This window comes from Numenius arquata, chromosome 4 (genome assembly GCF_964106895.1).
Source record: "Numenius arquata chromosome 4, bNumArq3.hap1.1, whole genome shotgun sequence".
Lineage (NCBI taxonomy): Eukaryota > Metazoa > Chordata > Aves > Charadriiformes > Scolopacidae > Numenius > Numenius arquata.
The window spans coordinates 5,182,555-5,210,405 of NC_133579.1; the positions used below are offsets into that span (position 1 = coordinate 5,182,555).

The 27,851-nt window shown below is 38.6% G+C and overlaps 1 protein-coding gene across 1 annotated transcript in view; it reads right to left on the reverse strand.

The window, feature by feature from the left end:
• Window positions 1-27,851, reverse strand: part of C4H8orf34 (chromosome 4 C8orf34 homolog) — a 158,911-nt gene that overhangs the window by 113,286 nt on the left and 17,774 nt on the right. The window contains exons 2-4 of the mRNA XM_074146679.1: window positions 15,414-15,561; window positions 14,294-14,425; window positions 5,286-5,414 (exon numbers count right to left, since the gene is read on the reverse strand). Coding sequence (XP_074002780.1) covers window positions 5,286-5,414; window positions 14,294-14,425; window positions 15,414-15,561 — 409 coding nt within the window. The remainder of the gene's footprint in view (window positions 1-5,285; window positions 5,415-14,293; window positions 14,426-15,413; window positions 15,562-27,851) is intronic.

The following is a 27,851-nucleotide window of genomic DNA, read 5'->3' on the forward strand; positions in this document are numbered from 1 at the left end:
ATCATTAGTAGTTTCCTACAGTGTAGATGCTTATAAATGAAACCCCATACTCATGTGTCTCAGAGACTGCTAAATGCATTGAAGTAGTTCAGGATGTATATATTAAACTTCTCACATCCCACATACTCGCGGGTTCATCCACAAAACCGAGGATGTGATTTTAGTGGTTTGTTAACATATTCTGATCTTTTTTTGAACTAGTTCTACCCTTATTGTTATGAGAGATTTACTCTTGTTGCTTATCTTCTTCACTGTAAAAGATAAACAGAACATACGCTTTTACATTTCACTGCTTTATCTTTTTCTTAAAGGGATAATATCATGCTTGTCTTTCTAAAGCTATGCATGAACAGTATCAACTGATTCTAACATTATGAGAAGTAACTGTTTGAGATACTCTGGAGGAACTGAGATCCTTCATTCTTGGAGATTCAAGAGCCATGGATATGGTCCTGGACAATTAGCTCTAGGTGGCCCTTCCTGAGCAGGAGGGTCAGACCAGATGACCTCCAGAGGACCCTTGCAACCTCAACCATTCTGTGATTCTATAATTCTTTACTGGTTTCCAGCAAAATTTCCTACTAGATTGCAGATGGCTTTCTTATTTACTAATTATTTATTTATTGATTACTGCCCTTCAAATTAAGAAACAAAACAGTACTTTTTTTTCCTATTGGTTATAGCTAGATACCTTTATTTCTGGGATTCCCTCCAATTAACTGACTTGGATGGGTTTCCAAATAGCTTTGGTTAATGTGAACTTACTATCATTTTCTGACCTTAGAATGTCTATTGAATTCAAAGCGTGATAAATTTCTTTCTTCCCCACTGATTTGAGTATGTACCTGGCCTTAACGAGGGTTCAACCATTACTAACAAAACGTTGGTTATCTCTGTTAAAGGCTACGTGTAATTATGAAAAAGTACCTGTCTCACAGTAGAACACTTTAAGTCTCATCAAGTGCTGTTACCATGTGTAAATTGAAACATCCTATATGCACACAATTTCAATATGCACTCTGATCCTTAACTGTTCATATAAATATGTAAAGTTGTTGACAAAGCAGGCAGACTTCATATCTCCCTTGCAACAAGCTCTGGTTGACTTAGTCCTCATTTTTCCCACTCAAAACACTCATAATTCACTGTTTTCCATCTCGTTATCTATATTTCCATCCTTAGAAAGTGGGTGGTTAAGACAGATATATTCAGGAGCAAGATCCTTAGCTATACAGGAGATTTTAACTCTCTTTAAAAGGCAAACAGGCCAGAAGGGGGAATACAAGAGTATACATTTGGAACAGCATGGAACTTTCCTTACTTATGATCAGCCAAGGGAGAAGGATGACAGCAAGAAAGATGAGAGACCTTGCAATCGAAGCAAACAAAACATACACAAGGGAAATGCAGTATATTCCTGTATGTTGCTTCATAAACCAAAGTCTCCCCTAAATACTTGACTTGATAGTTCAAAATCCACTTCAATGACACACAACTGATTGGAGAAGCAAACACCACCCAAGTTTCCCACATGAGTAGGCCTCTGGAAAATGGTACACTTAAAACACCATACTCCAAAGCACTTAGACCATCGTTATGGCAATACTCTTCTCCAGTCTCTCAAAACTCATGAGACACTTTTAACATTGAGTGTGAAGTCACTTTTGGTTTCTCAGATCTACTGCAGCACAGAATTACTCACACATCGTCTTGATGGGGCTCAGGATGGAGGCTCCAAATAGAAGGAACTTCACTTTTAATCACTAGGAGGACTGAACACAGGAGAGACCAGACATCCAAGTGCCTGAGTCTCACCTTCCAAAGCTTTCAGGTGGTTTTAATGTTGTGTGAAGTGCACAGGTTTCTCTCAAAGCAGGTATCCAGGCTGCATAGTGAATGAAGCAATAGAAACTAGAGTTTAATTCAGAGGCCATGTCAGCTGCATAGCAGGCAATGAAGTCCTGGAAACTCACTACGAGATCCAAAGCTTATCTTTAAAAATGGAAATTAATTCCAGGACTTGATGAAAAATTCATTTAACTTCAAACATCTGGTTTTATGTGACACTCTTCCCTGTTAAAATACTGAAGAATGAAATAAGAGGCCACTGTCAAAAAACCATCGATAGTGCACTGTGATCATTTGCATACTTGCTGAGCCAGGCGCCTGTCCCATACCACTTCGAAACAAGGTTAGTATCCAATGGAGCATTAGACTCCTAGGCTTTATGGATACGCTTGTAGAATCAAAAACACTGAGTAGCCTGCCCAAAACAAGCATTAAGACTGGAGAAGTCAGCTACGGGACCTTGCCACGGCCTTTGTAAAATTCACATGGGACACTTGTTTGGGTACGGCACAGAATGAGTTTCACGTGTTTTATGCTTTTAAAGTTCTAGATGTGTCTATTCACTGAAACCCTCTAAGATATTTTCTATAGGCAATCTGTACTCTACTTCTGGGAGAACAATAAAACCACATTTATTTTCAAAATTATACCTTTTCTTCTTTTTCCAAATTTTTCACATTTTTCATTTTGAATTTTTATATCATCCTAACACATATGAAATCACAGCACAGAACAGATTTACTTCCTGAAATGATCTGAAAATGAGGAGTACAAAAACTGGAAACAAGGACATAGAGTTCAGAATTAATCTGATGCAAGTGTTTAAATGATACAACCAAAAAGGCTAAAGTGCAAAATGAGTAACAACTATCAAAGAACAAAAAAAGCCACAAGAAAAGATACTATAAATACACTAGGAAAGGAGGACAAAGTAAAATACAGAACTATGACATCGAAGAGAAGGAAAGCAAATAAGAGATGATAGAAAGAAATCCCAGTTTTCCATACTCTCACTGCTTCAGTCTTTACAAAAAAAAATTAATTGTGGCCAGATGCTCTAACACTAATGATTTTAAGAGGAAAAACCGCAGGCCAGATGCAGAAAGCTGAAAGATATTCTGATGACTTAGATATATTCAAGTTGGCAGACTCTTGTGCAATTCACTCTAGAGCACTTAACTAACTAGCTGAAGAAACCTCTAATCCATTAGCAACTGTCTTCCAGGAATGGAGAGGACAGAAAAGGGCAAATACCGTATCTTCCTTTGGAAATGAAAAAGGGAAGACATGGGGAACTACTAACCTGCAAGACTAAACCTAACAGCAGAAAGAATATTTGACAAAATTGTTAAATAACCAGTTTATCAACATCTAATGGATAGGAAAGGTGATAAGAACTAGCCAACATGAATTTATCAAGAATGAATCGCATCAAATCAGTCTAACTGCTATCTCAACTAGGAAACCTGACTTGTGGATAAGAGGAGGAAGTAGATGTAAAATACTTCAGCTATAATAAGACTTTGTTTACTGTCCTAGATGATACTCCAGTAAACAAATTAGAGAATTACATTCTAGGTGAAATCACTGCAAGGCAGATAAACATCCGGTGGGACAAAAAAAACACTTACTGAGTAGCTTTCAAGGGCTGGTTGTCAGATCTGAAATGGAATCATGAAGAGGTCTGACAATATTTCCGTTAATGATCTGGATGAAGAAATAAAGAGCACATCCATAAAAGTGAACTTTGTATCAGGCTGCAAGTGATTTAAAGCACTCTGGGGGATAGAATTAAAAATCCGTATTACCTTGATAAATCATCAGAAAACATCAAGTACTAGCAAGAAATAGTGAAGAATGTTTCATTTGTGAAATAACTCTATCAAAACCTGACTCCAACAACACTGACCAGGTACATTCACCTCCAGTCCAAGTGTAGGACCCAGAAGAGCTGCAGTGTTTTGCACTCCAGTTAGAAAACTCTGTGGCAAAGAGAGGTATAGAATGCTGCAAGCTGTATTTTAGGTATAAGAAAGCCAAAGCTCAGTGGAACCTACACAAAATTCACAATGAAAGACAACGATGTCAGATTGAAGAGTGGATTTAGTCCTTTATTATTGAACTCTCACATCTGATTGGTTCATATCTCCAGACAGTGAATAAATAACCCTTTCTGAAATTGAAAAACAAAATAAATTAATGTTCCTCTGTGTTAAGCTAGGTTACAAGTCTCTAAAAGAGAAAGGCCTGAAAACCACACTCGCACCCATCACAGTAACATGGTCAGGCCAATGGTGGGGCTGCGAATCAGAGACCCTGATTGGATGTGATTTAGCTCCTTCAAGACAGATAGACTGAAAAGAGCCCTGTAACTATACTACAATAATTAATATAAATATGAAAATTGCTTAGAATATAATTGTTGTGAACAGCCTAAAACATTTGGGAGAGAGGGAATTTGCACAAACTAGTTTGGGGTATTTGACACAATTTGGAAAAATGCTGAATCTCAAAATTATCCACAAAACAGATCTTCCATTCTTCATTCAGCTGTTTCTGACCTCACCATCTGCAATTTCTCCAGTGAATCAAGAAGTGCCATGGATAAAATTTAATGAGAGGAGAAAGAAAATATTACTCATTTAAATGTCTCCCAGACCACGCCATACTTAGTTTTCATGTACCATGGCAGACAGCACTTTTCATACTTTGATAATTGTTAGCAGTGTTTGCTCCCACCAGTGTGCTTCAGAATTCTCTTCTATAGGAAAGAAAAAAAAAAAAAAAAAAGATATTCCTTACCATATCCAGTAATTCCAGTAACTCTCAGAGCCACTACTTACATGAGCATGCTATTTTTTCAACACTGTTCCTGTCTGACTATGTCTTTTAAAGGATAATACTTGGGGTTTGTTATGAAGGAATTGGCTACCATGTTTTTGAGTATTTTTTTGAGATGCTTTAAAATATTTATTTGAATTGCTTTTGAAAACTGGAAGGAATTAATTGGGGTCAAGGAGACAAAATACGTAATTGTTTTTCAGTGACAGGTCTGATCTCCATCAATGAGGTTAAGGTTTCACAAAGGTTAACCCAATCTTACTGCTGCCACCCAAAGGAGCAGTCTCACTGCTGCATGTTCCTAACATTTTCCTTAAACCAGCCTCTGGTGTTGATCTCTTCATGAGCTAATTTATCTCCCTAAACTGGCAAAAAACTAATATAACAAATAAGGAGGTGCAGTGGAAGTAGTTTCAGTCATCAGGACAGCTGGTAAATTCTCTCAGACATCCCGTAAACCTCATCAACAGGGATGTAACTGCTGATGTCGGTGAACTTAGTCTTCATTGAATAGAAGACCACGTTCTTGATATATACTTTGAAATTACAATTCAGGCTGCATGGTCACATTAAAAAACTAAAATCAATCAACTTACTGCGAGACAGATTCTCAAGGGCTTTTCCAAGTTTTTTGCTCTCTTGAAGAATATGATTTAGTTCATCAAAATCATGGTTCTCCGGTTTTGTCCTCCAATCCCATTTAGGATGCTCTATTGACCTTGGCACTAAATATACACAGATATATAGATGAAGTTTAGATTTGGTAGTTCAGACTCCTACAGCAGAAAAAAAGCTGCACAATGAGTTTACAAGCTCAAGTACCTTGAGCGGAAATTACTTAACTATCCTCCTATTTTAACAGCTGGAAATATTTTCTTTGGTCAATGTGAAGTACAAATGAAAACATCTATGAACAAATGCAGAGTTGGGATGATTCTTGTGACAGAATTAATTGGTAAACAGGAATTATTAATATTAAAAATTAGAAATAATAAAAATAATGCAGTAACAGAAAAAGGTAATAAAAATATTGCATGTGAAGGTACTTCATTTACATCAAAACAGAATTGTGTGCCCTAAGGGCCAGGAAAAATGGAAAAAATGGAAATAAGTACTTTTGTCTTTGCTCGTCATTTTATCAAAAAGAAAAAAAGAAATATTTTGGATAAAGCTTTTATAACAACATGTATATACATTTTTTTAAAAAAATATCATAAAGTGTACATAACAGTTCATAAAAACAGTGAAACAAAATATGTCCCTATTGTTTATGCTGTACGTGCTGTACCTTTATTCCGATACTTTAACAAACTCAATCTTTGGGAAGCACAGTCCTAAGCTTACAGTCCCCTACTCGTTATCTATTACCAAAGCCTTTGATTTAATTTTAAGGTAACAGTTTCTCAATGGCTAAGCTAACTTTACCTACAATGGCAGGGAAGAAGAGAAGGAGTTTCTGAGACGTAGGACCTACAATGAACAGAGCTGCACTGATCAATGTTAACATTTTGAACAATTTGTAGAAATGAAAGCAAACATGATGCTGCCTCTAGAACTGGAGTTTAACACGTTCTTTTTCCCAGTGTTCTGAACTAAGCGATCTGTTGCCTTCGCCACCAAATGCGATTGTTGGGTTCACTCCTAACACAGCGTTACCGTGCTGAGAACTGGTGTGAAGCTGATGATGCCTTGTCTACGTTCCCAACAGAAAGGTCCAGTTGCATTTATCAATGGTTGCTAACTACTCACTGAAAAATAAATTCAAAAACAAAGCCTACAATGTCCAATATATCCTGGCCAGCTTTGAAATATTTATTTACTATTTTGACAGTTGTCAACTAATTTATGCTTACAAACTTCATTTCCATGACGTGTTAAGAAGGAAAGTTGTAGACTCCTACAGATCATGCAAAAAAAAAAAGTGGTACCTTATGATCACTTGGAATTTCAGAGTTCTTTTACAAAGGTATGAGGAAATTATGGTCTGACTGAGTTCTGGTAGCTATTACAAAATCTGTCAAATAACTGTTCCTATTTAAATTGGCCTTACTGCTGACTGCCCACTGTGTGAATATAGGATCTGCTCCATTTTGGATCAACTCCACATGGGAAAGCTGAAGTTAAGTCAACAGCCATCTTTTCCAGGTAAAGAGATGGGAAAATGGTACGTTTAAGTCCTTCTGTCACATAGAATGTGATTCCATCTCCCGTAGACATAAACCAAGCCATCTTCAAACTTGACATCTATACAGAGTCTGACAAGCCAGAATGTAGTCTGATCTTTAACACCCACTCAGGAACCTGGGTAAGTAGTAGGGAAGTGAATAAATTAGACTGCAATTACAGACATTGTCAAAGACAGAAGACAAAAGAGACATTTAAAGGACCTACAGAGATAAAAGTAGGAGGAAAGAGACACAGGAAGCCTCAATAAGGAGAAGGGAAGAGAGGGGCAAGTTGGAATGTCAGAGTCCAGTTCTGTTTTGTGTTCAAAGACGACATGTATTTCCTTCTGGGGCCAATGGAAATAAATCACTTTGGTGATTCCTAGCGAACAGGCACAGGCCTTAAGGTATTAGAGTATGAATAGCCTCTACTTAGATGGACATCTTATAATTTTTGTTGATACTTTTAAATGCCAATCATTAAATTTATAATTCCTGGTTTATGAACCAGGAATTATAGGAATGTTCATTAAAAGTTATCTAAGTTTTTGTATGACCAAAAATTTCCTCCATTCATAGACCTTAGTATAATTAACTTATATTTAATAGCACAACTTCAGTATTTTTTTATCCTTTTTCTTATTTACAGTCAAAAGAAATGTTCCACCTAGTATTTCTTTCTAAACTTTTACTAACTGTAAATACACATATTTACCAAACTAGAGAAGAAAATCTATAATGAGGTCTATTTTCACTCACCTGTGTTTTACATTGAGGTCACACGCTCCTTTACCGCCTGCTTTTTCAGCCATCTCCTCCTCCCTTCAATGTACCAACGCTATGTTCTACAAGCACCACTCACTCTAGCCTACTGGCAGTTTGACGGACTTTTCTTTCCACATTTATACTGAACTCACCACACCACAGAAAATTCGTAGTATTACCAAAATACAAACAGACAATCATTTTATATCGTAAAAGCATGTACAGAGATGAACAAAGCTTAGAGCTTCCATGTTGCAGAAAATGTCAACAAACTGGAATTTGATACCAGGTCTATTTGAAACAAACCAAATTTTTCAAAACACCAAAGAACAGAAGTTTTGTGAAACCATATGATTTTATGATGGGTCAGAAGCTAAACGAAACAAAAATAAGTTCTACTCAACAGCTGTGGAGCTCCCAGCACCAGCAACTGCCGAGTATATGGACCAATCCGTATCAGGAAAATGAGAGTATCAAGACTCTATCCTTGGAAAATAGGACACCTTGCTCAAGAGACAATGATCTGCTCCCTTATTTCAGAGAAATGTCCCACAAACACAGGAAGCCTGGACTGTGTCTCACTAGATGGATGGTGGGAAACCAGTCAAAAACATGATGGAAATTTGCTCTCCATGCTGGTGTACAAGAGTCTGTGTTTCAGTGAACTGTTCTGTACTTCAGTGAAAATGTATCAAACTAGAAATGCTGCCATGGAATATTTCTGACTTTCAACAGAATTTGTTTCAACAATGAGTTTGGCTCATTTTATTGAACCAGAACTGAAAGGTAAGTTAAGCAGAATTAGAACTGACTGAATTTTTTTTTACTTCTAGAGAAGACATAGTTCTTCTTACTTACTTCATTACATCATATGGCACCTGTCACTCCTTTCAAGGTTCATCTTCTGCTTGCTTACAGATGTTTTGAAACTATAAATTTGTATCTTCCCAACTATGGAATCAACAAGCACTGGTCATTTTCAAATGGATGGCTTTGTATGAAGCATGCAGACCATAATGAGCCTCCCTTGAGATCTTTCAAAATACATGATCTTCTTCTGTATGTGTGAAGCCCATCATGTATCATTTCTATGATTCTATGATTCTATTTCCATGCATATGTCACTACAGACGTAGTAAAATCTTTTCATAATATTCTGACCTTTCTGTTTCTTTATTATGCTCACTCATATTCCTCAAAATCATCATATCAGTAATTTAAATCCCTCATCATATTACCTGCCTCAACCTCATCTCTGTTATTTGAGAGATTTATATAACACCTTCTCCTGAAATTATTTGCCTACAATTCAGAAAATTTATTACTTCTACATCATAGCAGCTGGATAGAAATATTCAGTTTTTCCCTTTATGGAGCTGAGATTTCCCCATCTCATCTTAGAATACTGCAAAGCCAGGCTTTCCAGTATTTCTGATTTTCTGGTGGCATGCTCCCCTAACAAATGCACATCAGATTCATTCACCGGTGTGTTATAAATTCTGTCTGAAATCAGCAGACCTTTATTTTCTACTGGACAATGGTACAAGATCAGTACTGGTTTTATCTACATATACATGTCTTTTCAAGACATGATTTGCAGATGGAATCAGACCAGCTGCTCACTAACTCCTACATTTCATTAACACATTGTATGACCATCTTACATCTCAGAGAACACAAATATGTGTGTTATTATTGAGCATAAAATTACTCATGTATTTAAACCTTGCAATAGCATTCAGATTAGAGTTCTTTGATAATACACCCAAAGCAGTTTACACAGCACCTGGATATTATAAGGCTAAGAGAACAATGGCCTACAGTCCTAGACTGACCAAGAGCAATTAGAAGTACACAATATTGTAAATTGTAAATGGGATATGGTGAGAATGGTGAACTGAAGCAGAAGGAAAAGATGATGGGTGACCTGATTTAATGTGGCGGTGGTGAAGAGATCAACCTACTTTGTCTAAAAGCAGATAGCTGGGAAGCAAGAAGTCTGTCTATTCTTCTTCAAACACAGAATGTGATCATCTAAACATTTCATTAAGTATATTTATAAACACACACACACACACACTAGGAGCCCTAGGTTCAAGCCTCTTCCTTGACAGACAACAGCAGCAGCTTCTGCTTAATTACATTTTCACACATGAAATAAGAGGTCAGATCCCTTAGATACCAGGGTCTCTTGTTTCTGGATTTGCTTTGGGTGCAACCAAGATCCCAACAGGCAAGAGGAGGTACTGGAGGAATCTTTTCACTAAGAAAGTTGAATGCATAAAAAAAGAGGTACCTGTGCAGGAATAACATGCACACTGCAGTCAACATCAGATCTGCTGCAGGAAAAAACTATTTCCCAATTAAATAATTCTCCTGATGTTTCCAAAGATTCCTATGAAATGATAATTATCAGTTCTGAATAAACTTACGAGTTCAGGACCACTTGAACAAGACAGTTATAAGACAAAGGTGCTACAACAGAACATATTACAGATGATTTACTCCATTAAATTTTGGGTTTGTTGTGTCAGTTTTGAGGGACTTTTTAGGTTGGGGGGGGGGGGGGGGGACGACTATTTGTTTGTTTTAAACCCAAATCTGAGAGTAAATCTTTAGGTCTCAGCAGGCCCAAAACATTCTGTTTCTCAGATGAGTTCTTACTACCTCTTTGGAGAGGCTTTTTTAAAAAAAAAAATGTATGACACCCAAAAAAGCTTTGAGGCACAAAACAAATGGAATATGCTTTGCACACCTGGACAGAGTAATAAATGGCTTCTGAACATGCTTGCTTTCTGCTGATCTGCGTGGTTGAAGGGGCATACGATACCCACTGATTTTGGCATAAATCCAGCAAAAACGTGTCAAAAACACATCAGTATCAATTTGGTTGTTGGCAGAAAATATGAGAAGCAAGATGTGGAAACTAAAAAGGCACATGGTTGAAACCAACCTCTGTGATAGGAATTAAAAAATAAAAGTACACAAAGTATTTTCGAAAAGTTGCAGAGACAAATATTTGCAGGGGTAAGTCATGAAAATAATAGGAGAAATCAAGGTCTAAAACAGTGGGACGGACAAAAAAGTAGGAAAGGGTGTGAACCAGAAAGCATGGAATCAGAGGATAATTAGGCTGGAAAGGACCTCTTAACATCTTCTAGTCCAACCTGCTGCTCCAAACTGGTCTGCTGAAGGCAGGTTGCTCCAACTAACCAGTTGAGTTTTGAGTATCTCCCAGGATGGAAATTCCACAGCCTCTCTAGACAATCTGTTCCAGTGTTTGACCACCCTTGCAGTATTTTTTCTGTTGTCTGTTGTCCTTTGCTTGTCCATCACATGCTCAAGCCCTCTTGTCATCTTAGTGGACCTCCACTGGACTTGCTGCAGTACGTCATCGTCTATCATGATATACTCCAGATGTCATCTCCAAAGTGCAAAGTAAACACTGCTGGCTATACTCTTGCTAATCATAGAATGGTTCGGGTTGGAAGGGACCTTAAAGATCATCCAGTTCCAACCCCCTGCCATGGGCAGGGACACCTCCCACCAGACCAGGTTGCTCAAAGCCCCATCCAGCCTGGCCTTGAACACCTCCAGGGATGGGGCAGCCACAGCTTCTCTGGGCAACCTGTTCCAGGGTCTCACCACTCTCACAGCAAAGAATTTCTTCCTAAGATCTAATCTAAATCTCCCCTCTTTCAGTTTAAAACCATTACCTCTTATCCTATGGCTGCACTCCCTGATAATGAGTCCCTCCCCATCTCTCCTGTAGGCCCCTTTAGGTACTGGAGCTCACCTTCAGTGCTACAGGAGTATACAGCCACACCTGGTTCATACTCAAGTTCTTGTCCATTAGCACTCCAGGTATTTTTCTGCAAAGCTACTTTCTAGTCATTCAGACCACAGTTCGTACTGTTGCTCAGAGTTATTCCACCCAAGATGCGGGATTTTGCATTTGCCTGTATTGAACTTCGTGAGGTTCCTCTCAGACCATTCCTCACTCCTGTTGAGGTGACTCTAAATAGCAACCCTGCTACCCAAAATACCAACAACTTCCCACAATTTTGTCTCACCTGCAAACCTGCTAAGAGAACATTCTATCTCCTCATCTAGGATGTTAAGACAGACTTTGAAATGGTATTAGCCTCAATACCAGTCCCTTAAGCATACCACCACTGATAGGCTTTCCAACTGAACTTAGAATTGCCAGTGACAACCCCTTGAATCCAACAGTTGAGCCAACTTTCCACTCATCTTATTGCCCAGTTATCCAGTCCATAACTCACCAACTGAGTTATAAGGATACTATGTGAGACTGACAATGGTTTTGCTAAAGTCAAGATATTAAATATCCACTGCTCTTTCTTTGATTACAAGGCCAGTTATTTCACCTAAGGGGGCAATCAGGATGACCTGATCAGGCATGTATGGTCACGTAATTCCATGCTTGCTGTCTCCACTCACACTTTCCTCCTTCTTGTTGCCGGGAACACCTTCCAGGAAAATTTGTTCAATAACCTTCCCAGAGAATGACGCTAGGCTGATCAGTTTGTAGTCCTCAAAGTCTCTTTCTTGCCCTTCCTCAAAATCAATGTCTGTTTCTTGTCATCAGGAACCTCCCACAACCATCACGACCTTTCAGTGATGATAGAATGGCCTTGCAAAGACATGAGTCTCCTCTCAGCGCGTTCAGAATGAATCCCACATAGTGCCATGTATTTATGCATGTCCAATTGCCTTAAGCACACCCTAATTCTGTCTTCTTCTGTTGGGAATAAAGAGGCACCTCCACAAACTCTGCTGCTAGAGTTAGGGACTTGGGTAGCTTGAAAGCAAGCCTTACCAATTGAAGAACATTATTAGACACGCTTCAGTCCACAAGGACAAATCCTTGAGTCCTGTCTTATTATGGATGTATAAATTATTTCCTTTCTTGACATTTGACCTGGTAGTTTAGAGTGCCCAGCCTCCTCTGTCCCTCTCCTGGGACAACTTAAGGACCCACAAGTGTGAAACTTGTAGTAGGCACACAAATGAAGGGAATGACATGATGTGACACCCCTATCTGAGATAAAGACTGAGAACTTGAGATCTTTAGGAGATGGCATGGAAGTTACTTGATGCATATCACAGAGTCTGAAGAGCAAGCACAGGGACAGAGGATAATAACAGTATGATGACAGGAACAGCTCACAACACCCTTGGCCACTGTTTTAAACAGTGTATCTCCATAAACTGCTGTTATGCAGCAAAGACTGTTAGATTAAACTCAGATTATGAGTGACTATGACCACTTCTCTGAATATCCCTATTTACTGTAGAAATGGAATTAAAGTCCATATGTTCCTTTCAGACTGACTTAAAAATTCATGTGCCCATAGAGAAGTACAGTGGAGCTGATGATCAAATTTGAGTCATTTTGAACCAGGGAATGTGCTTCATGAAGAAGAAACAGAGACAGGTGCTACATTTCCAGAAAAAAAATAATCCATAAATCTTGCTAAGACAATACAGTCCTGAGAAAAGCTGTGCTATGGGATACATCTATCTGTACAGCTATTTTTTACTTGTTACAGTTACTTATTCTCAATCAAAAACATTTCAAAACTATACAAGACTGTTACTTACCCAAAATCACAGTGTTTCTATTGCATAAATCTATCGTGATTTACTTGACCCATTGCCGTGCTATGTTTTGACCTACTGAGGCCACTGGGATATTTTTCTTTGACTCGTCTGAAGTCTAGACTTCTCCATCTTGCTTTTAGAGGAAAGACAACAAAACTTCTATTGCAGCATCCTATATATCTCTGTTCTCATCTGGTCCACCTGATCACACTCTGAGTTATTAAAAAGATTTGTCTATTATAAAAATTTCAAAAAGCTACAACAGTCAACAGAAGAACGTATAATTTTGCAATTTATTTTGGAGAACAAATCTTGTCTACACACTTGTGTATGTGTCTACCTATACATATATATGTATGTTTATTGTAGATATATTTATTCGTGTTAAAAAATCCATTAAAAATCAAGCTTAAAAACTAAATTTCTTCCACAGCCAGTACACAGGAAGCACTATACTTCATTAAGGCTTGCTGTCTCTGTTTTTACTACTTCTATTTTACAGGTCATTGACAATATTCTCTTCAGTCACTCTAATTCTGTTCTGCCTTTTCTTTCAGTGTACTTTTAGATTCCTTCAGCAACTCTCAGAGTAGTAAACCTGTTCTGCTGACACTGTCCCCAGATCTTGAACAGTATTTGTTCATAATTCATAGTTTTGCATTGCCTGACCCACTGAAAAAAAAAAATAATCTGTTATTAGGACCAATACAAACAGAACAGATTTTACACATGCAAAGTGGCAATGCAAACTAAAACATCAAATCATAATCGGTATCTGAACATAAAATTGTGCATGACACCCAGATATTATTCTATTTTTTATCTATCTACAATTCTATTCTATCTATAGATGACAACACAGGGTATTATTAAATAGTCATAATGCAAGTGAAAGTAAAGCAAGAATCAAACTCTTTAACATATATATAAATATAGCCATTTCAGCTGCTCATAGTTTGCTTTCCATTTTAATCCGAATTCAACAGAACTACATATTATGGGTTTGGAAGTATGGACAAATTAATAATGTAGTGAAGCTCTCTTACATGACTTGGACTCCGGTGACGGTGGAGAAATGTTGGACACGGCAAGGTCGCTCTTTGACTTTTTAGGCTTTTTTGCATTTACCTGCCAAGGTTTATCATAACTTCTAAAATCTCTCCTTGTTCCTTTATTTTCTGTTAAAAGAATTGAATCAGGCAATTATAACATTCATAGGGACATTTTACAAAGGCTTAATAAACAATTAATCCAGAAAAAACAAGACCTATCAATCCAAAGCAAAGCCAGTTCTTTTTGTTCTCCTATATCTGATTTATGCTAAATTTCATATATTTCTTCCATTTCCTAAACATCAAAATTTAGAAATTCATTAATATGTTTTTCATTAAAAATATAACATCCTATTTTTGTTATGAAAAAGTCCTTAACCTCCTTATTGTCTTACATGTTAGACTGCCTATGCTTAAAACTTTATATTTGATATAAATCAAAAGTTGATTTGACAGGCAACTAACATTTTGACTATTGGAGATCTATTATAGTCTGAAACAGATCATCAGTCAGTTTTTAAATACAAAACCAACATTCTAATAGTAGCTTGTACCAGAATATCAAAGCTAAAATTTCTACTTTAGAATCAGAGGAGATATTATTTCAGAATTTTTTTTATGCTTCTGAAGATCTACAATCATAAATTATTCACACTGGAGTTCATAAAGTAGTAATAGCATCTTCTCGTTAAGTGTTAGAATGATGGGTTGTTAAAAAATGTGTGTTATTAAAGAAAATACCTCGACAGAGGCTAATTTCAGGCACAAACACACCATGGGAGGGAAAAGGAAAACAAAGGAAAGCAAAAGGAAAAGCAAAGAGGACAGCAGGGGAATCCAGGGACCTTCATATGCACCTTCTTTTTCATTGAGACTGGGATTGCTTCCACCCTGTAACTCTGACCCACACTCCCATGATATGTACATAGGTTGTACATAGCTGACAGCCAACTATAGATTAAATTCAGTATCTCCTGGATTAACAGGATTTATTGTGCATGCTCAAAACCACAGGGTAGTACCTGTTCAGTAGGTAAATGTGCATCCTGAAAATCATGGATGAAAGCGTGGGAAGATTATACTGGAGACTAGCCCTTTCCAGCACAGAACATACCTGATGTTTCACTCTCTGCCCAAAGGGCAGCAGAGCCAGACAATGTTCTCTGAAGCTGACTGCGGTTCCCCTGTTTGGACTGAAGATGATCAATTAGAAATGGAATTGGCTGGTCAGGTGTCTCTGTTATCAGCTTGGTCATCAACTCCTTTAGAAAATTAAAACAAAACAAAAAATTAGTGGGATATTCCACCTAAACTAATCTTGCATTTACCAAAAGTAAAGGAGCATTTATAAAAGAAAAACCTGTTTTCAACTTTGAAGAAAACAGCTGGAAACACCCATCTCCTCAAACTACTGCTGGCTTTGCCCTACAAAGTGTTCACGTCTGAAGTGCTCTTAGCGCATGTGGTCATTTATCAACTGGAATTTACATTAAACAACCCAAGATCTGCTATTTGCTCAAGTTTACCCCAAACAATCTGAATACTGTTCATTTAACCATTCAGAACAAACACCTTTTCAGACCAGTGAGTAGCTCAGCTCTGACCCATACACTCAAGTTTCTTCACGTTGGAAATTGCCGTATCAGGAAGGTCGGTGCATTTTTGATCTCACCCAGACATGGAACCAAAACCTGGTTAGAACACCCATTCATATCTGGGAATGCCAGGGTCTGATAAAACAGGCTGACATTTTTTAAAGCAAGTCCTCCAAAATACTACTGTATAGACATAAGTATTTTATTACACTGTTGCAAACATGGATACAAACCCAATGACAACAGGAAACCACCTCCCATGCCATTGATACTATTTAATTGCTGTTATACACCCTGGCCTTGCAGGGCTGAAGGAAGAGAAGCACTTTCCGTAATGCTGCTGATGTTCTTCCTGGCTCCCCACACATAAACCACAGATTAGGAATCCAGAAATAAGATAGTTCTCTGTAATGGGCATGTGCCCTGAGAGGAACTCAATGACTAAAGTAGGAGGAGATCCTGAAATCCCCATAGTTCTACAGGAAATCTGTGGCTGCCACTGCAAAACAAAAAAGCTCCACAGAAGTAAAAAAATTACAGGAAAGTACAACAAAATCAAAAAACTTGTGAAGTTATTAAGTGCATTTATTCCCTCTTCATCTATCCCCAAGTATAAATCTCACCATAATTTCCACACACTTAAGTCTATGTCCACTTCACCGTTTCCACACAAGTTCATTTAATAAATAATTTTTCAAATACTGGTAGTTACTTGGTATTACCATCAGTTAATTGTGTACTACCTACTTAAGAGGTAATAGACCAAATAACAGTAAACATGAATAACAGCATGCAGGATTATTAAGACACAGGAAGTTCTCATTGTCCACTCCAAGCCTTTCCATTCTTTCATTCAAGTGGTGGTATAAAGAATTAGGGATAAGTGAAAATGTAACAGAAACAAGCTTTCCATTTCAGAAGGAGAAATTTAACTTCAGAAAAGAAAAAAAAAAAAAAAAAAAAAGGAGAAAACATGCCCAGTGTCATATCTTTGTGAAGACATGATGATCTGTGATGTGGCTTTTGATAACTATCTTCAGGGAACCTCCCCCCAAAAAAGTGTCTTTGGTTTTGAAATGGAACTCTGCAGGGAAAAATACTGCTACTTACTAATCTTAGAAACGGTAAAGCTACGGAGTGTATCTCCATCTAGACTGTCTCTCACCAAGGTAGGAGAAACCCTCCGATATACTTCATACCAGAAAAATCCAGAAATTGGAGTAATTTGTATTTTGGTTGCTTGGCAACACTCTAACAGCAAACCTTTCTTTTTTTCCCTGCCAAAATGCAGAATTAGTGACAAGTGGTAAGATGTAAGCTTGTGCTTGTAACGGACCACATTAGCTGTAGGAGTTCCACTGCACAGGATTCTATCACCAAAGGAAAAGTGTCAACCTGTGATAGCTGACTTGTAATTTAAATAATTTCTCTGAATTCTGGTTTGAAAATGTTTTTTCTGTCTTAGATTAATAACAAGAAGATGATGAGAACTGAGATACATGCATTGATACTATTAATTTTTTAAAGATGTGCATGGGTGCAATCTATTAATAGTACATTATAAAATTAATTAAAAGATAATACAGAGATTAAAAAATTTATAATGCCTACATGTCAATATAAGACAAATGCTACTTGATTGTTGCCATCGCTAACTTGCTTGTCACAGGAAGAAATGGTCTTTAATTAACATAAACAGACCTAATAAAATAAAACTGATTATAGGATTCTTTACCTTATTCTGAGACACAGCAATAACAATAAAGAACATAATTGCACAAAGTACCAAAAAAAAAGAAAGTGCTATTCCACGGTGATGTGAAATTCGCTCCTATTCAAAAGGACCACTTTTTTATCTACTATTAACATAGAATCATAGAATAGTTTGGGTTGGAAGGGACCTTTAAAGGTCGTCTAGTTCAACCCCTCTGCAATGAGCAGGGACATCTTCAACTAGATCAGGTTGCTCAAAGCCCCCTCCAACCTGACCTTGAATGTTTCCAGGGATGGGGATCTACCAGCTCTCCGGGCAATCTGGGCCAGTGTTTCACCACCCTCATTGTAAAAAAAAAAATCTTCCTTATATCTAGTTTGAATCTACCCTCTTTTAGTTTAGAACCATTACTTCTTGTCCTATCACAACAGGCCCTGCTAAAAAGTCTGTTCCCATCTTTCTCATGAGCCCCCTTTAAGTACCGAAAGGCCACAATAAGGTCTCCCCGGAGCCGTCTCTTCTCCAGGCTGAATAACCCCAACTCTCTCAACCTGTCTTCATAGGAGAGGTGCTCCAGCTCTATGATAATTTTTGTGGCTCTCCTCTGGACCTTCTCCAACAGGTCCATGTCCTTTCTGTGGTGAGAACTCCAGAGCTGGACACAGTGCTCCAGGTGGGGTCTCACCAGAGTGGAGTAGAGGGGTAAAATCACCCCCCTCGCCCTGCTGGCCATGTTGCTTTTGATGCAGCCCAGGATACAGTTGGCTTTCTGGGCTGCCAGCACGCACTGCCAGCTCATGTCCAGCTTTTCATCCACCAGTGCTCCCAAGTCCTTCTTGGCAGGGCTGCTCTCAATCCCTTTATGTCCCAGCCTTGATAGGGGGTTGCCCCGACCCAGGTGCAGGACCCTGCCCTTGGTCTTGTTGAACCTCATGAGGTTCACACAGGCCCACGTCTCGAGCTTGTCCAGGTCCCTTCTGGATGGCATCCCACTCCTCAGGTGTGTGAACAGCACTACTCAGCTTGGTGTCATCTGCAAATTTGCTGAGGGTGCATTCAATCCCACCGTCTGTGTCACTGATGAAGGTATTAAACAGTACTGGCCCCAGTATGGACCCTTGAGGGACAGCACTTGTCACTGATCTCCATCTGGACAGCGAGCTGTTGACCACTCCTCTCTGGATGTGTCCATCCAACCAATTCCTCATCCACCAAACAGTCCACCCATCAAATCCACATCTCTCTAATTTAGAGAGAAGGAAGTTGTGGGGACAGTGTCAAAGGCCTATCAATAAGGCCTGAGTGATGTAGAGATCTGTGCTGTCCCAGAGCATAATCAGTTCTATTCTGTGACAGCAATTAGAAAAGTTAAAAGAACTAGAGACATAGGCTACTTTTATCTATGTCTAGACTAATTAATTAGTTGTACCAATCCTGTACACCTAAAGCAAAAAGAAGTTAACATTGCTGGAATCCTCATAAACTGAAAATCGTATGCAGTTCAAAAAAAATACTACTTATTTGTGCAATAAGCCTCAAACTGATTTGCCTCAAGCACTTTCAGAGATGTCATTAAAAGTAAATACAACTTCAAATCAACACAAAGGTGACTCAGATTATGAAGCCGGCCATTTAAGGAAGAAATAGCTCTTTACTATGAGTATTCTGTTGCAAAAGTATAATGAATAGGCTTAGGAATTTGCTTCTCAAGCTGCTCCAAGCAAGGTGTGAAAGTGGTCTCTAACTTACCACAGCTGGATTCCCAAACTGGGCAGAATTTGCAAAGAACATCTCCACCCCAACCAGCGATAACAAAAGCAGCGATAATAGTTTCAGACGTATGCTCTGAGTAAATCCCCATTCACATACAGGAGGTGTTATCTCCTTCCGTATCCTCCTGCCACACACACTGTCAGAGATCCCAGAAGCAGGATCAAAACTCTGTGACCCCCACTGCCTTTGCCCTCCTACCGAATTCTGCCACCCAGTCCATCAAGGGACCTAACTCCATCTGCTCAGCATCCCCTTCAAGCTCATGCTTCCTTTGAACCTCTTGTCATCCCCAGCAAATTGGCAATTACACGGAAATACGTTATCTGTCTGTGTTGGGTTGCTTGACCATGCCATGGGGTGGAGGGCTGGGAGGGGCAAGAGAAAAAAACCAAACCAACCAAAAACCACCCAACAAAGAAAGCAAAAAACTTCACACAGGCAGTAATTTTACTTAGTGAGCACTCAGCTCATTTTTTAAGTAAAAACATATACTTCACTGCAGGTGAAAAGACATTACAGGTTAGGAATGCCTATTGGGAGCATTCTCATCTAGCACCATTCCTTAGTAAGAGAAAACCTATCATAAACTTCTGGTTAAATTACCCAAAGTTTATTTCATGTTCTCACCTGTTGCTTGGATGACATCTTAATAGACAGCAGGAATAGCATACTACATGGTACTCTAAATATACTCTTACAAGTTTTAAATGTTTCAAAAAAAAGATGACAAAAGTGAAGGTATTAAATAAGAAAAACCAAAGTGTACAACAAGTTACAAAAATAAAATTCCTTTTTGGTGAGCAGCAGTCTGATCTGACTCACAATGTGCTAAGTAGGCAAGGTTTCACAAGAAAAAGAAAAGAAAAAAGACCAACTAGTCTCAATGAAGCCGCCTCTGCATTAACAGCAGAATGAAAATGGCACAAGATCATTGAAATTGAGATTCATTTCCTGATGAAAAATTCAACAGATAAGTTTCAACTATGCATGAGAACAGAAATGTAAGACACTTATATATCTCTTAAAAATATTAACTATACTTTTTGCCTTCCTAGCCCAAATTTCTAAGTTTTCTACTTGTTCCCAAATTCACCTAATTCATATAAGAAAAATTAAAAAAAAATTGTCTACCTTTACAACATGTTCTTCCGTGCACAGTGTGCCTTATAACACCACCTGAAAAGTCATGGCAGATTTAGTCTCCATGCTGCCAGATGACCCATAATCTCTCTCCTCCTACATTCTTCCCACCGCTACATCTTCCTTTCATTCAATGTCCTTTTGTCTTTTCTATCAGTTGGACTCCCCTTAGTCTCTCTCTTCCAGCCACCAAGTGAAGAAGCCCATTCAGGTGTCAGTAGCTATTAATTCCCTGTGCACCCACAAGGGACACTGCAGTACAGGAAAGGGGAGAAAGGGAACTTCCATGACTACTGCGGACTAGAGCACTAGGGTGAATACATTCAGTTCTGCTGCCCAGAATGAGAAAGAACGGGCAAAAAGGTGATATAAACTCCAGGAAAAACAGCAGTTAACTCCTCCAAGGATTTTACCTTGCAGCATGCAAACCAGAAAGGAAACCAGTTACTTCTACGTTCTTCTGTAACGGTATCTTCATATGCTTTTACATTCACTAGTTTTATTAACTATGCAAGATGGACTGTTGTAAAAGAAACTTGCAAAAGTTCATCTGCGGGTATTTCCAAGAGAGAGATTCATGCACATATTGATAAGGCTGCAAAAGATCTTGCAAAAACCAGGTCTAAACTAGCTACTTAATATATTAATTCTTTATAAAGAGAATAACCTTTCACTATTGTGCTGTCCTGAGGTGCTCTATTAGTTATTCAATGCAGCCTCAAATTTTAATTTCCTTGTGACTGTCCATGCATTTAATATAAATGAAACAGTCTTCACAGTCTATTAATCATAGGCCCAATTACAAGAAAACTCTAATTAGCTATGTCTGAATGTAACTATCAGGTTATTAAGTTAATTAAGAGACATTCTATCTTGCCCTGTTATTGATACCATTAACTACACAACAATTACAGGTTTTGTCTTTAACTGTATAGATTTCTACAGACTATGGAAGAGCGTGCACAGATTTTTGCTGTATTATGCTCTCATTCCATGGTTGAAATTAGATGTTTAAAGTACGTAGAGTGAATTGCCCTCAAAAGATATATCTGTTTCTCTCTCCCCTGACCAAAGAGACAAGGTGGCTTAGTTTAAACTACAAGGTTTTGATGGGATGTAGTTCCAAATTAAGACAATTAAATCCAGCAGTCTTCACACCAATGTCAATGGTGATCTTGCCAATGAAGAAGTCAAGGGGCCCTAGAGAGCTCCCAGTTGACCAGCCAGTGTACCGCCAGTTAAGATGACAAGAATTGCTCTCCAGGCTCCACTGTCTGTATTGGCTACATATCCATAGACTACAATGGAGTTTAGACACTTAGAAGACAGGCAGACATCTACATTTAGGTTTTCTAATCACTTCATGAGGCCAAAAATGAACAAAACCCAAAAATGACATAAAATTGAGTGAAAACCTGTGGAAGGAAAATAAGTGTAATAAACTTTTTAGTGATTGACACGTTTTTTTCTTTAGAATGTCTTTCTGATTTCTGCAGTATTAAAGCAAGGAAATAAAAAAATAAACTTAAAAAGTATGTTTCAACATTATTCTTACTGGCTAAAATAAAAGTCCGCAATTCTTAAATGAGAGCAGAAAGGTAAAGACAACTGGTTCTGCCACAAAAGATTATTTTCTTTGGAAATGAAGGAAAAATACCAGCATTATTCTTTCAGAAAATAGCTGGGCTTTAAATCTTCTCGAGCAATTCAGAACTAAAAGAAGAAAATCACATTACAAACTATAATCAAAATGGTCTTCAACATATTTAAGTGTTCCTGAAATTATCATGTCTCCCTAGGAAAGAAATGATTCAAAACAAAGCAAATCTCCACATAAACACAGTTCACATGCCTGCACCATACTAGTTGTTTCAAACTAACCAAGGCAGAAAAACACTTGAGAGCAAACCTCTAGAGGATTAATAGTCCTATTCAGCTTGTTTATGAAAATATTCAGACTTTCACCTGGAACTCACTGGAAAAAATTTCAACCAAGTCTTTCTTTGTTCAAAGCCTCAAGACTACTCTTTCCCATCATTTCGGCAGGCTGTGTAGCTGAATTTAGTGTCACAAAACTGCAGTACACAGCATGACGCACACTCCACTCCACAAAGAAATTCCTTTGGATGTACAACTAAAGAGGAAGTACAAAACTGATACGGTGGCCCTGTTATTATGGTGCAAACAAAATTCCCCTGAAGGTGGCACCAGTAATGAAGTGTACAATATGGAGTAGCATAGGTAACATTTTCAGGTTCAGACTGTTGTCATTCTAAGTCTCAAACTGCTTTTTTTCAAATCTTAAATCAGGTTGATAACTCTCTGATACACCAAATCGGTACACTTCCGGGTCATACAATGAGAATAATAAGAGGGAGTCTGAAAACAAACATAATTGAATAGGTAACAGTCCTCCCTAAATATCTGTACGAATTCAACAGCAGAAGACCAAGTTTGGGGGCTGTGTTACTAACCATGCATTTTGGGAGAGTCTGGAGAGCAGAATGGAAAGACCTCATTCTTTCCACTATAAACCCTTTGCAAACCATACAATCAGCTCCCTGAGTTGGATGAACTAGCCCTATCTGATACAAATGCAACTCATGTATGTAATAGTTGCTAAAATATGCACCATTGATCCTACTTAGTGATCCAGAAACTAAAACCTTTTGCATAGATGAGGTCTGGTGGACAATTCTGAAGTTCCACTGTGTAAGCTCATGACAGTTTATCAAACTCCACCATGCACATCCATAACGCGCAATAACTACCTGAGCCTCTTGCTGTATTTTTTCACTTACGTATCCTTTGAGGCTTTTTTCCATCTTATTCTTCATATTTCAAATATCATTGTCCCAAATGTATTATACCACTTCTGAATTCACAAAATAGCTTCAAACACCTTTGCTCTTTGGCTTTATTATTGAAAGATTTCTTTTCTCCCATGCAATCATTTCAGACAAGAATGCTGTCAAAAGAGAGGTCACTGCCACCAGGTTACTCTAAAACATTAACTACCTCTCAGTAAAAGAACAAAAGGCTAAAGACACGCTCTTGAATACGCCAAGCGTGTCAACAGTTCTCACATTTTCTCCCACGGTTTTCAGATCACCAAGATTTTCTATGATAGCTTGCACCTCCCTCAGCAGTCCTGTATCTCTGTGTAACAATCTCACGCTTGTGGAATTATGCCTACTTTATCATTATCTGAACTCAGCAAGGATTTATCAAACCATGGTACTTCGTGTTATGGCAGCAACACTGTAAGGTTTTCCTAAAGCATAATGCAGAAATCTTCCTCACTTTCCACCCACTCCATCAACCAGTGGAAAGTCTACCCTGAAGGTGAGACACCTCACAGTTCAACCAAGAGAAAATGAAAACTACTGGCTTTCTGAAAGGTCTGTGGGATTTACCTTGAAAGGAATACTCATAGATAAAGGCTAGGCTATTACAACCTGGACTGATTTCCTTAAATTACAGTCATAAAACAACACTGACTGCACATCACTACCTTTCCTGAAAGCTAACTCAACAGGCTAGAACTGATCTTTCTCTGATTAGTTGCAGTAATCTTATTCCAATTTCAAGGTCTAAGGTGAAGCCACTTGTTCCTCTGTGTTCAATGATTCATTACTGTAACTGTTAAAAAAAAATAAATTGCATCATATTTCCAGTTAAATCTCCTTAGCTTCTACCTACCTGGCACAAATCTTGTTTTGAGGCAGGGTGATACTCAGAAAGCAGTTGGTATTTTTGTGGCTACCTCTGGTGGGCTCACCCCAGCCAGCAGCTAAGCACCCACCAGCCGGTTACTCATTCACACACCCCCAGTCGGATGGGGGAGAGAAGGGGAAGAGCCAAACCAAGAAAAACTCATGGTTCAAGATAAAGACAGTTTAAGAAACAAAAGGAAGAGAAAAAAAAACCACAAGTGATGCCAAGGCAATCCCCCACCACCTCACACTGCCAAGCCAGTCCCCAAGCAATGGCGATTTCAGAAAATTTACCTCCCAGCTTTTTTGCTGAGCATGACATTATATGGTAAGGAAAATCTCTTTGCTCAGTTGGGGTCAGCTGTCCCAGCTGTGTCCCCTCCTGACCTCTTGCTGGTGGGCAGAGCGAGGAACAGAGAAGGCCTTGACCCTGTGCAAGCACCACTCAGCAACAGCTCAAAGACTGGTGTGTTACCAACACTGGTTTAGTCACAAATCTGAAACACAGCACCATATGGGCTGCTATGAAGAAAACCAACTCCATCCCAGCCAGACCCAGTACACTACCACTATACTAATGATTATTAAGGGTTTATGATTGGCAACCCAAAAGAGAAGGCTGTACATGAAAAAACAATCGGTATATTAAGGGATTAACTCAGCTCAGATATTTTTTATGCACAAGAAGTAAACAATTATAAATCCAGGTGCATGCTTAAAATGCCTTGATGAATTAGATCACTGCTGTGTCACTGAAGAATTGCAATCATTTCCTTCCTTCCAGCAGCCTACCCAAAAAAAATTAGGTCTTTTTTAGAATCTAACTATGTAAATGTTTTCAAGATTGATGGAAGTCCTTTCAGTTGTATCCCACAGAAAACTTGGACAATACACATTTTCAAAATATGTGCAGCAACCAACTGCACCTGCCAGGTGCTTTTTTCCTCTCCCTCTGGACCACTTACCCCAGTAAAGTTAAAAATTGTAAATATGTGTTTCCAAATTAGATCACACGTTAGAAATACTACTGATGTATCACCAGACAAAAAACTTATCAGAAATACATGTTGCACATTCATCACTTTTCACTGAATTTCACTGAATTTTTAGAGTTGGAAGGGACCATAAAGATCGTCTAGTCCAACTCCCCTGCTGAAGCAGGATTGCCCAGAGCATGTTAGAGCATTCTCATGCTTTTTCCTAGTTCCTGTTCACACAGTTCAGAGGAATTAAATTGATTGATTTGTCAGTGTTTAAAGAAAATTACTATGCAAGACATTATTTTTTTTTTTCAATTACAGTCACATTATCAAATCTAAAAGCACAGTACCAGAAGTATGACATTGATAAATTTGGTCTAGGAATTAAGAGTACCTTTTTCTTACTACTTAAAATCACAAATTTCAACATGGTTACCCTCACTTTTCTCAACAGAAGACAAAAGGACCTACACCTGGAGTCAGGCAACAAGCGATGATTTAGTGTAAAGCTGGTGCAAGTCCTAGTCCTACCTAAACTCATGAGCAAGCTGCACAGCCATCCCACCCACTGTCTGAAACCGTGTTACAACCAGCAAAGAACAGCCCTGGCTCTAGTGCAGAAACAACATCCCCTAATCACAGAATCACAGAATGATATGGGGTTGGAAGAGACCTCTGGAGATCATCTAGTCCAGACCCCTGCCAGAGCTGGGTCACCCAGAGTAGGTTGCACAGGGATGCGTCCAGGTGGGTTTTGAATGTCTCCAGAGATGAAGACTCCACCACCTCTCTGGGCAGCCTGTTCCAGGGCTCTGCCACCCTCACAGGAAAGAATTTTTTCCGCATGGTCAGATGGAACTTCCCCTGTTCCATCTTGTGTCCATTCCCCTTTGTCCTGTCACCAGGCACCACTGAGAAGAGCCTGACCCCATCCTCTTGACACCCACCCTTTAGATATTGATAAGCATTGACGAGGTCCCCTCTCAGTCTTCTCCAGCCTAAACAGACTCAGGTCTCTCAGCCTTTCCTCATCAGAGAGGTGCTCTCCCTCTCTTTGCTTCACTGCACTGGTAGCTACAAGGTGAATACTGGGGTTCCTTCCACCAACAGTGATGTGGCCTCAAAGAAGGCACCATCAAATCAATTTTTACAGTAAAGTCTTCAGAGCCCCAAGTTTGATAGCCTGGTGCTCTTCTCTCCCCCATTTCACGTGGCTCGCTACTAGTCTTCTGTCTATTGTACACATAAAACATACACAAATGAGTAATAAGATTACGTTCCTGTAGATAACCACAAAGTGCCTAATGACAGCATGAATCAAATATGCTTGCACTGGAGACTCACTGCCTTTAACTGCTCCCATGAACTTCTAGTTTAGACCAGGTGCCAAAACACTGCTAAGAGCACAAGCAACTGGAAGAGAAAAGTCAACTTCCAAAAAGCTTAGGGCTCAGCCACACCACAAATAAATTCATAGCATAAGTAAAGACTATTTTCTGATATCAAGAGTTTCAGCACCGCTGAATTTCACAGTATTGAATTTTACTAGTACTGATAGTATCAGGCTAACTCAGAAAATCTTCAGTGAAACATTTCAAAGCAATCTGAATTAGATAACTTAAAAACAGGGCTTTAATACAATAATTTAAATTCCTTACATGAATAGGATTTCTGCTCTCATGCAGAAAAAATACACATACGGGAAGACAAAATGTGCATAGCTGGAAATATTGAATATATTCAGTATTTTTATTATTCTTATTCAGAATTAGAATAATGTTTTTGTCCACTTACATATCCACTTTTTTTAATGAAGTCCCTTATAATAAATTTATTTCTGAAGTATGAGTACAATCTAATGGATGGTTTTAATCTAATGGATTTATTTTTGAGTATGGCTTCTTACAAAAGAGAATGAGTGAATCTGTTTAATTTTCAGTTTCATCATTTAAAATTAAAGTTTTTACTACCAGAGCTCAAATAGTTATTTCAAAGACTGTGGGGTTATGCATGATTGTACTAGGAACACCATGGGCCAATAAAAGATTTCAGCATCTAAACAGAGTTAAGGAAAATTTAGTTACCCAAAACTAAAACTGCATCTTCACAATCTCTGTAGTATTGATACCATCAGCTTTACTCGAAAATACTCCAGGTACATAAACCGTAAGTGAACCTCAGGAATGAGCCTAGTTTATGCAAACACTTCAGGATTAAACAAAGTCAATCACGGGGGAAGTGACCAGAATGCAAGATCATTTTTCCAAAGTAGCTGTCTGAATAACGGTGCTACAGCCTGTGGATACTCGCCTGCAAGCAGGTGGGAGATGCGAGTCTAACCCCTGCACAGGACACCGAACACAGGATCTCACAGATCCTGAGCAAGCGAACAGAAGAGGGATTCTGTTACCGTCTCTTCTGACCACATTTTTAATTCAAGAAACAAGCCTCGATCAGTGCTTTTTAGAAAGAAAACCAGCCCCAATCTTCTATTGTGTCCTGACTGCTCTAAAAAAAAAAAAACCCACAAAAAAATCCCACAACTGAGTAAAGAAGTTTTTGCCTTCTTAGTATAAGGCTTTGGGTGGTGCTTTCACATGCAAATATGATGCAATACCTGGGGCAAAATGCTAT